Source organism: Pectinophora gossypiella, chromosome 8, assembly GCF_024362695.1.
Source record: "Pectinophora gossypiella chromosome 8, ilPecGoss1.1, whole genome shotgun sequence".
NCBI lineage: Eukaryota > Metazoa > Arthropoda > Insecta > Lepidoptera > Gelechiidae > Pectinophora > Pectinophora gossypiella.
This window is the reverse complement of record NC_065411.1, coordinates 11,061,373-11,072,464: the sequence shown is the minus strand read 5'-3', so window position 1 is coordinate 11,072,464 and position 11,092 is coordinate 11,061,373. Positions and strand designations below refer to the sequence as shown.

Sequence of the window (11,092 nt, the reverse complement as noted above, 5' to 3'; positions counted from 1 at the left end):
GGTCGTCAATTCGAATCTTTGAATTTATGTGTTTCGATCATACGAGTATAGCCTAAGTTAAAACATGCATGCTTAAACTAAATGGGCTCGAGACGGTTTTAAATAAATTTGAGTAAATACTCGATGCCTAGTTGTGGGGTGTATTTACAGTTGTTTATATCGTGTTATATTGTACGTGAGAAGTGGCGCCCGGCGACCGCCGTCGGCAACGGAACACCAGTTACCAGCTCCGATGCTTATCAGTCTCTCGCCACTCTCACGGAGACCTCACTAATTGCCCTGCTCATCCGCCATGAAATTACACCATTTAAACACATATATTTCAAAAACTATCACCCACAATGCTGATTAATTCCTTTTTTAATGGCTTTCATATTCAATTGTACGAGTAATCCTTGCTGCAGTTGAATCACGAACACAATGCGGTAACAATATATATTTTTTGTATAAAACATAATGTAATAGCTATCATGGAAGCGTAGACGTAGTTTAAATAGGACAGGTGTTTAAATAAGCGTAACAAATGGCTGTGTTCCTGGTTGCATTGCCTATTATTTCCTAGTGCGTAGTAATCATCATCTGATCGGACAGTGTCCGCGGGTCGGGAGTTCGATCCCAGTGCTTCTTTTAATTGGCAGCTCTCTGAGAACGCCAGGTTAATTGTACACTAAGCCACATAACGTGGTTATTATCTGGACGTCAAACACGTACAAACGCCTGCATTAGGGGCGTTTACCCTATATTTCTATGTGCATAACTATGGACGCTAATTCGCGCTTGTGAGCATTCCCAGTCAATGCCTTATTATTTAATACAGGCTACGCTTTCTACTCTTCACTTTGTTTATACGTTTCCTTTGAGATGTGGATGTTATGTGTAATGTGCAGCTCGTTCTTTTTCATATCGTCCATCGTAATCAGTGGTATATTGTGCAGCGGGTGATATTTCGGACGGGTGCGATTGTCGGCGCGTGATGTGGTCATGTCGGCGACCACAGCGAACGCCGCGGGCTGCATGACGAATCCAATTAACAGCACTAACGAATACTGTCGGACGTACACTATTTATGTTTCCTCACAGACGCACTGTAAATATTTAGTTGGGGGCGTCTGGCATCGCCCTTGTCTTATCTCCGCATCGCGCGCGTGAACGGTTGCTCGGGCAACCCCGGCTGCCGATGTCGGGATGTCAGTACAGGATACAGGTTTGTAAATAAAGATTAGAAAGTGGCGCTTCGACAAGCTCTTGAAAACTTCCGTACGCAGATAATAAGAAGGTTTATTTATTTAAAGGCGATGATGTTGCTAGATAGCGAGCACGTGCTCCGATATCATAGCAACAGATTACGGTGTAAATCAAGCATCGGCCGGAGTGTCCGCGACGCGAGGCGGCGAGACGCGTGCGCGTGGGCATCGACAGGTGATGTCGGTCGATTATCTGCTAATTTATACGCCGCTCAACTTCTGTTCTCTCATATTATATTATTCATTTCGACACAGCGCAAACGAGCTCGCTAAATATAGAGAGCGGCATTCCAGGCGCAGGCGCCTTGTTCTCGTTTAACTGTCCAATTGTTTTGTTATCCTTTTTACGCAATTTCTTATTTTAAATAGTAGTTGTCGGCCACGGCTTGGTACTGAGGTGAGGTGAGGTCCTATTCGGAGCAGCGTGCGGTGATGCGGTGATGTCACCGGCCCCCATCACCGTGAGGGGCCCGTTTTGGAATCTTTACGATCAACACCTCCACATATTCGCAACAGTTCATTCACCGGCAAACCGATGTCAATGTCATTGTCAACTTAGATTTTATCTATTTGCAATATGATGAGCATTTCCGTATATGGGTGGTTTGGTCTAGTACAAAAGTGTACGCACTGGAATTTCCGACTTGAATTTTCAAAGAGGCGTATTATTCTCTTTAGGTTTAGGTTATATTCAATTAATATTCGTAATACAACCCTATAACAATGAAGGCCTCTTGACCTATTAGTATGATTGTCTATTAGATTCCCTTAAAGGTGCCAAGGCTAAAAGTTAATAATGGTCCATTTAAATAGGTATACGCATACGCGGTTCTGTGGTTAATCAATCAGATGACGCATATATAAGGATTTCATTCATTGTTTACGGGATATACAGAAGGATAATATGTTGTAGGTAGGTTTTTATTGCGACATCAATGTTGTGGAAACATTAAGTAATTTCAGATGTAGCTAGTGGTGATGTTCAAACCTCCAACGCCAACACCAAAGCTCCAGGTCCCAGGTAGCCAGAGGCCTTCAGGGATTCTGGCGTGATCACAGAGTGACGCTATGTTATGTTAGACTTTAGAGGCGCCATAACGATAATAAAGACTTTCAAAGCTAAGCAATTAATGAAGCGTCAAGTCATTACATTTCAACCCTATCGGGTTATATTATTATTCTACGTAAACAAACCCATTGTACGGGCACAGGTGCGTGTGAACTCGCCGCGCGTGAAATTACTGTAAATTTGCTCCGGTGTGGTCTTAGGAAAAAATTGGTTAAAAAAAATATATTCGAATTACATGAGCCATCAACCCCCGCGCTGATTCGCCACGGCGACCTCGGCCATCATCATTTGGCCCTCAGTAACCTCCGAGGGATTCCGCCCTTTTTTGTCACACCCAAATATTCCTTCTGGAAATCCTCAGAAATCGTGCATTATGTTGCAAACCTGTGTGAAAATCTTTAAGATCGGAATATGCGGACAAACCGATGACCTAATGGTCATACCATTTCATGTTGAGTGTACGATACAATTCATAGTCTGTCTATTATGGAAAGCATCGTGCCCGATTATTGAAAAGCATCGTTCGAATTACTTAATTTATTGAATTTGCTCTTGATGTTTTAAATTATAAAGTGTTCCCGAAATACCTATCTCAAGTACAGAAGACAAATATATATTAAATTGAAAAATAAAGTGTGTGGTTTTATATAACTTAGCATTGGCAGGCAAAGAAGATTATTTCGGATAAGTTGTTCCAACTCAATCCATGCTTTTGTATGATAATGTTGATTGCGTCGATGGCTATCGGTGTCAGGGAAAAAAGCTTATATTGCCGAATCCTCCCAGAGATACCCCACATTGTTCAGTCAGACAATAGGTGATATAGAAATTAATGTCCCTATCGATGTCGATTGACACTCACAATTAAATACTTTTGTATCATTATTGGTAAAAGAAGTCGGTCAGTAAATGTAGAGGAGGAGGTTTTGAATAGTTGTGGACGATGCATTGGGACATTAGGAGTTAGTGAATATAACACAATAAATACACGTAAAGTAGAATGAGCTCGATCACTGGAATCAATACAGATTAATTTGAACAACCTCTTTTATTTACACATTACATAAATGTAGCTGTTGTTTATTTCATGGCATGTATTTTGATGTCCCTAATTTTATTGTTCATTATTGATGTTTGGAATCAAGTTGAGTTTATTTGTTGATAATTTTAGGTAATGTAGACATGTGGTACAGTGACATTCTCAGGGCTGAAAGATAGAATAAACAATTTGAGTTTTTTGCCAATGATAGAGTTAGGAGCCTAATAATCTCTAGTCCAAAGGAAAAAAATGTCCATCTGATCAGAGGTGGGATCAAAGCGGCGCGACAGCCCCGGCGGGCGCCAAGATCGCAACGATACCGTCTAGAACAGTAATCGTCAATAAAATCTCAATTTAGATGGCACCGATACCAAGTGAGTTACGGACGGACACACCGGCCGAACACGAAAACCTACTCGACGATGGAATGCGCCCTCGACAGGACCTGCTAACGAATTAGGTAGGTACCCGCTCCAAATTGCCTTTGACATATACCCAGTTCAATTTTATTTTTTAAATTATGGATCACTACTGGGAATATTGGGGCCGGCTAAGTGGATAGCGCGGTCGTAGGTATATATATAGGGCAAAGGGTATATGGATCAGTGGAGGTAAGTAAATACTTACATATAATATTTTTCATGTTGCCAATTCTACGAAGATTTTATATAATTTCTTTACTAAATATAAAGATCCTTTGTTTAAGATGAGGCCTGTTAACCCTTCAGCGCCGCGCATGAACATGTTATGTACTTACTGCGTCTAGCGTGAGGCGTGAGGCTGCGTATGCTCTGGCCGCCACCTCGAATTAATGACGGCTTGACGCCTCGTCGACAGCGGCACGCCTACGCCTATTTATAACGCGCTTTTTTGTCTTTTTGCCCCCACCCCGCCGGCCAGTCATAGATAAGAAGGACCCCGAAGTGGGCATTTAAAAATAAATTTGTCGAAAGTGATAAATGATGGATATAACTTTTATTATTTCAAATTAAATTAACGATCCGAGCCGAACGTCTACCTTTTCTCACATTAGAGGGATCTTATCTGGAATGATTGCTTCCATTACCTCGGCGAACGGCCGGACACGTTGTTTTGTAGGTAAGGGAAGATAAAGAGATTAATGCGTAAAGCAATTAATTTTGATTGAAGTGTGTTTTATTAAGTAATTGTTTTTGTTCCGAAATTTTGGATTTGAGATGCTTACCGTGACATTTTGAGGCATTACTTGGTGAACAAAGTGTGCTGTGTGTTTGCTACAATGATATTAGTCAAGATACTTTTTGCTTTAGGTGTGTGGTTACTAAAGAAAAATTCAATCTCGAATTCCTTCCGATAATACATAATAGGTTGTCAAAGGTTAAAATGAAACATTATTAGTGTTTCGAAAACTGTTTGGCGTGTGTCTGGTTCCCACAGCGCTTTAATACATTTTCCGTGTTCCAGTTAGCGCCCCATAAATTGATTAAGGGCCTGCGGCGACGCTCAAAAGTTTTTTGTGCTATGAGACAGGTAATGCGCTGCAGCAGCCATAGGAGGGTTAATGCGGGACTCGCGAGTCGTGAGGATATATCTCCGTGTAAGAAAATATTTCCGATATGTTTAGCATTTTAGTTTTACGCTCTTTAACTTTGAAACTACCTTCGTAAGTACCTACTTTGAAGAACAAGGTTCGTTACTAGGGAACCTAGGTGGGTCCTTTTCGGAAAATATAAACAGCCAAGTTAAAGAAACAAAGAAAGTGATCGGAATTCGAAATTATATTCAGAGGTGTGGTCCCACCGCGAGTCGAACTTGCTTCCTTAGGAAAAACTTTCAGAAGCTACTCTGTTATCAAGGCAGTTTATTTTAAATATTTTCACTAATAATATTATGTGCGAGCTATTCACAAAAGCATTAATAAAATAATAGAGGAAGCAAGATGTTCAGTTAATCTTTTGGCGGGTAAATCAGTATAATGGAGTGAACTAATTTCCTGTTAGGAAATTGGCTCGGTGAACGAGCACGATTTGACTAAAAGCCTCTGTTCCAGTCACTGTTCGAACATCAATCACAACCTATGGCGGCCAATAAAACATATTTTCATAACAAAAACCGCAGGGTTTAGGGCTATTGCCCTAACATTTGGGAAAATAATGACTTCCACATTTCTGCTATTCCCAGTAAATATTGGGGTCACTCCATTGTATGACCGATCGTTTTCGAATATCACATCGTATTGCAAGTGTCTGGGGGCTGGTCGTACATTTATTTGTTCCGGAGTGAAAACGTCGAATCATCGGATCGGTTGTGAGCTTACAATGTTCATATGAAGTCAACCAGTAATTTAGTTGAAGAGTTTAGGTAGATCTGAACAAAAAAGCGCGAGGTGACAATATAAATAACAATTTGGCCCACCCCGTTCGAATGTGGCCCGGATTAGCATAAGAATGCCGCATCACGGACGCCCACGAGCCTCCTCTGTCCCTCGTTGTCTCTTTATACGTCGAATTTAATTTTGATTTACGACTATCCATACAATTGTACGCAAAACATTTTTTGATGCAGCTAAGAAATAATATCAAGACAAAGATCCCTATCTCCAAGGCGTCCCAGTCTTCTTCAGTTCAACAAACTCAAGCTTCACATGTGTCTTAATAGCGTGCATAACGGTATCATTATAGGTAATACTTACTAACAAAATAATTAAAAACATTAATTATTTTTAAACAACCTATTGTTATAACTTTATGTCTGGCAATACGGCTTTAATACGGAAGATAAATGTAACATAACTAACATTCGTTCACAAGTGTCATCCCGAATAAACAGGACAATATTTTATGAAGTTCCTTAAGTTTATTTTTTAAAACGACCGTTTGAATTAATAACTTAATTAATATAAGTGAGCGTCGGACGGTCATATCTCACAGCCCACATTACTTGGACGTAAAGTGCTTCTTAAGATTCTTTTATGCAAATATTGTAAAAATATACTCTGAGTAATAATGAATCGAGGGTTCGGTTACATTTGACAAGTCTCTGCATTAAAGTGATATATGAAGGTTAATCAGATCTTCTAATTATTTTAAACAGCTCGTAAATATTGATTAAGATTTGTTTTTCTTTTGTATTAACCTACTTGTATGATTTACATTTTGCAATTCACATTTATAATAATAATACTTACCTACAAAGTAAATAATTACGTGTATCTTTCCTCAACGCCTGCTTGACACCGTAACTCTACCTAAAATTAATAAAGGGCCAAAACAAAACAAATAATAAAAAGGACGGTGCTCAGTGTTAATACGCATTTAAGATAATATATTTTACCATACAAAAATAAATGTCCACCTAATAAATCGTGCCGGACCTTATCGTCTTTCGAGACGCGACAATAAGACCCCGATAAGGACGTGGGTCCTTTTCGAATATAGGTTTCTTGCGGCCACACAGAACTTTAACTTTCGCGTTTACGTTTACGATACCATATATTTTGTGAGGTGGAAGTTTGTTAACTTTTATTCGTGTCGTGTGTGTGTTAGGGAGTGAGAGTGCTACGGACGCGAGCGAGGAGAGTGTAATCGGCGTTGCATCTTAATTTAGTTGTCTTGTAACTGTGGGAGGCGGCGGTGGGACATAACCTAACCCACTGCGGAGGTAAAGGACGCCGTCCTCTGACGCATATATCGCTGTATTTATTACACATGAGCGTAAAAAAGAATTTATGGACTTAATTGGGCAGTTAAAGTATGCTTTTGGAGATAAATTAGGTCTGTATACCTTCATAAATACCTATATAGAAGTTGTAAGTGTTGGAAGTCCAATTAATTTAGTATGACATTTTAAGAAGTTATTTCGTACTTACCACATTGACGAACTCCTGAAACGTGATGGCGTCGCTCGTGGCACTCCGAGCTTTGTCCAGCAGGATCTGCAATACACGACATTGTATTTATTTCAAAGTGTATTTTCCACAAATTCTTAATTAAAAAAAATATGGTAGTTCCTACATTTCAAGTTCAATCGGAGACTTAATAATCACAGAAGATGTAGAATGTCAATTTAAGTATGGTGTAATTTATATATCGGCAATGGGATGGTGACCTGTCGTCTCTCAGACACTCAGTCGGTCATCATATCCATCATAGGATATCAAGTACCTATGGGCCAGTTATTTTCTGATCACCTATACCGAAGGATACAGGACGGTTTCACCAATGTCTATCCCATCGTAAGTTGTCACATGTGAAAATAGTTGAATAATATTTACCTCCAGTTTATGAGGCGGCACCTGTGCTATGAAGTCTGGGTGCTCCAGGGTCTGTAAGAAGTCCGGCCACGGGATCTCTCCGAAGCCCTCCGGATCGAACTGCAACCACGGTTCGCATTAAATCCACTCTTTATTGTTATACTCAAAAACAACCGTTTCGATATTTGATACGGTCACGTACATAACTTCGAGTAGTTAATTATGATTTCAACAGAGCACCCAAAACGTCGTAATCGCTGTTTCACACGTGTGTATGGCTGTGTTATGATATCTCCGTGCGATTCCAAAAAGAGAGGCACAAAAAGTTAAGCGCCCCTATCTCTTTGCTACCTTGCTACCTCGTATTATCTGAATGCTTGCTACGTGACGAGTCCTCGTTTGATCCACGGCGCTACCGCCACTCTTTATCTGCTTAAAAAACTTTTTATACCCTGCTCCTGTACATTTTAATCAGTCAAAAACAAAGAATATTCTCTGAAATTTGTTTCCGTATCATCATCGTCAAACGGCAGTTTTTATGAATTATAACCAGTCGACTGGCAGCTTTATCGGAAAGAGTAGAGAAGTTTATTAGCTTTTAAATTAATTGGTATGTTTTGAGTAAGACATTAAATTATTGTTTTTTTTTCGTAAGCATCCACAACACTTACTTCAATTTATGAACTGAGTATAAAATAAAATAGGTTCTTGGTTTGAATTAAAAACAGGTTTATGTCTTTGTTATCTTTTCTTATATCCAATGCATTGGTTTTATGAAAGGTATGATTAGCTATAGCCCATTATTCTAAACGCCACGTTGGCGTAGAGAATGCCCCTCATCCTACTCATCATAGCGGAACAAATAATGTACGTCATTCCAACGTCATTCAATTATTTCGTTCGACAAACAGCGAATCGATTGAATGCATAGGTACAACTTTATCTGAAGTAAAAATGAAACTTACCCTATCGAACAGCAGCCGCCATTTCTGGAAATAAACGTATTAAATATTATATTAGAGAGATATTCAGCTCTAGCAACTTGCTCCTAGATATGTATATATGTACCTAATCGAATTAGGTATTTTTTTAAATACCTAAATTCATTTTTTTTCTAAATAGTTATTGTTACTTGAAATAGTGTCAATTATTTCAAGTGTGTAATTTTGTGAAATATCTACTTAAATAAGTAGCTATCTCATGTTGTGTAGGTAACTTTTGTACGCTTCTGCCATTGTACAAGAAAGTAGGTTTATTAGATTTAAATATCAGGTTTCAAATTGAAAAAAATACTGAGTGAACTCACATCATGCATCAACTCCCTCCTGATCTCGGCTTCGTCAAGTTCGGATCCGAGATCTGTGTGGTCGGTGTCGTACATGGGCTCCGCGGCGCGGGAGAGAGACCCGAGGGAGTCCCGGGCGGAGGCGAGGGACCCAGTGACGGTGGGCAGCACCCCGGCCTCGATGCCCGACTCCATTGACGTGTTGGTCGACATGAGCGCGGCGGTGGTGGTCGGCGGGCGAAGCTCCGCGCCGCCGCCGCTGCCCACCCACAATGACATCCTGATACCAGCAACTCATACATCCACCCTACTGCGCCCTCCGCTTCCAAATTCCCGGCACTAGTGACGCCACTAGTCGGTACCAGTGCCTTTAAATTTTCAATCGAACACTTCAACTTTTCGTTGCGCTATTGCTTCCAATCTGTATTTCGTTTTGATATGGCACATTATATTCGTCTAGTAATTAAAAACTATATTATTTTAATTTAATAATGTAATAAATCTTTATTTAGTTCGTCATAACGTCTGGTGTTCAATAAAACGTCTTTATAGTGTTTGTAATTCAGGACAGAATGTTACGGACCGAAAATTTTGCCGACTTTACTGGACGCGTGTTTGGACAGCTAACTCGTGGACTATAAAATCTAGTTACTCTAAATAACAAGTGTAGAGTGAATCGGAGGAAGATATCTAAGGCACGTGATTTTGAAACTTCTTGGAGTGGCACACCTGGAAACCTGGAATCAAGATACAAAAGTGTTTCAACGGGACTTTCTATGGACAACTGGACTTTCACCCTAACCCCAGGACATTATAAGCTGGACTAGATTAGGATTTGATTTGGGTGGTATCTAAGTAATTACTTTTTGACTGCATAATAATTATTATTAATAATGTAATGGTTCGTGCTGAGAGCTCTAGCATTATCCCGTTTTCCACAGGGTCCGCTTGCCTAACCTGAAGATTTGGCCGGTCCGGTTTTTTACAGAAGCGACTGCCTGTCTGACCTTCCAACCCGCGAAGGGAAAACCAGCTCAATACAGGTTAGGTCACGTACCTCCGAAATGCATTTCTCTGGAATGATTCCTCACGATGTTTTCTTCACCGCTGAGCACGTGATAATCAATTATGATCCAAACATGACATGAGCTGGATTCGAACCTGCGACGTCAAAGTGAGAGGCAAGCGTTTTACCAACTGGGCTTCTTTATTAATAGAGGCACATGTATTCACTAATAATACTAGCATAAGCATTCAATTGTGACCTTGATTTCTAAGTCAGTCTTTTGTAGTGATAAGAACAAAGGCAGTTTCCAACAGGAATCTAATAAGGGGTTCCAGCGGCATATATAAATACGTGTCTAGTAGTTTCGTGAGGGTAGAGTACAATGAACATCTCAAGGTCCAATTTTTAATTAAGTGCTTATTAAATAGTTACTAAATGTGAATAGGTAATAGGTATTTAATTTAATATGGATAGAATGAAATAGGTATAAATATAGGTGTAGTTAGATAGGTATAGGTGGCAGGTGTACAACATCGCCTCTCGTCTTAAATACTAGACGAAGTGATCTAGAATCGGCTTCCACTAAAGCCAGGAAGATATTGATGTTACATTTTTCTTTTCGTAGCAGACCTACCTCACTATTCGGTTAATATTATAACAGATAACTTGTTAATAACTTGTTTTGTCGTGTGGTAACTCCTACCTATCTAATAACTTAGAAACCGTTACGTTGTTAAGCTCAATTTCAATCAGAATTCAATTTGTTTATTGATCTACTTTTTAATAACTGTCCATTTACAACTTGTATTATTAAAGCTAAGAATTTAGATTGTCACTTTATTAAGACTTGGGTTCTGATTAGCAAAAATTAACCATGTGACTTGACGTAGCTTGAATATAGATATGGACCCATACAGTATTAATTTAATACGATTCAACTTTGTTTCACCTATAAATGTTTTGCTAATAAATTCATTAAGGTAACTTGATAGACGGCTTAATGTGATTCCACTGTAGAGGGCCAATTTGTGAGGGAGAGGGAGCGAGCCCGACGAAAGGGCTTCAACCCTCTTATGTTGCCATGGAAACGGTAGCTTATAGTGTGTTCATAGTCTGTCTGCCGCATGCCGGTAAATTCGTAGGCTTAAACGGCTCACGAGCCATTTTTATCGATTGGTATGTACTTATCTAGTGTTAGGTACTAGGTAAACTGATAAC

The 11,092-nt window shown here is 39.6% G+C and overlaps 1 protein-coding gene across 1 annotated transcript; it reads right to left on the bottom strand.

The window, feature by feature from the left end:
• Nucleotides 1-827: 827 nt before the first annotated feature.
• LOC126369141 (uncharacterized) lies at nucleotides 828-9,316 on the bottom strand. The gene is made up of 5 exons (XM_050013434.1): nucleotides 8,890-9,316; nucleotides 8,549-8,572; nucleotides 7,605-7,703; nucleotides 7,200-7,265; nucleotides 828-1,010 (listed from the first exon to the last, which is right to left on the bottom strand). Exons 1-5 carry the CDS (start codon nucleotides 9,145-9,147, stop codon nucleotides 828-830), a joined length of 630 nt encoding a protein of 209 aa, XP_049869391.1. The 5' UTR covers nucleotides 9,148-9,316.
• Nucleotides 9,317-11,092: the final 1,776 nt, after the last annotated feature.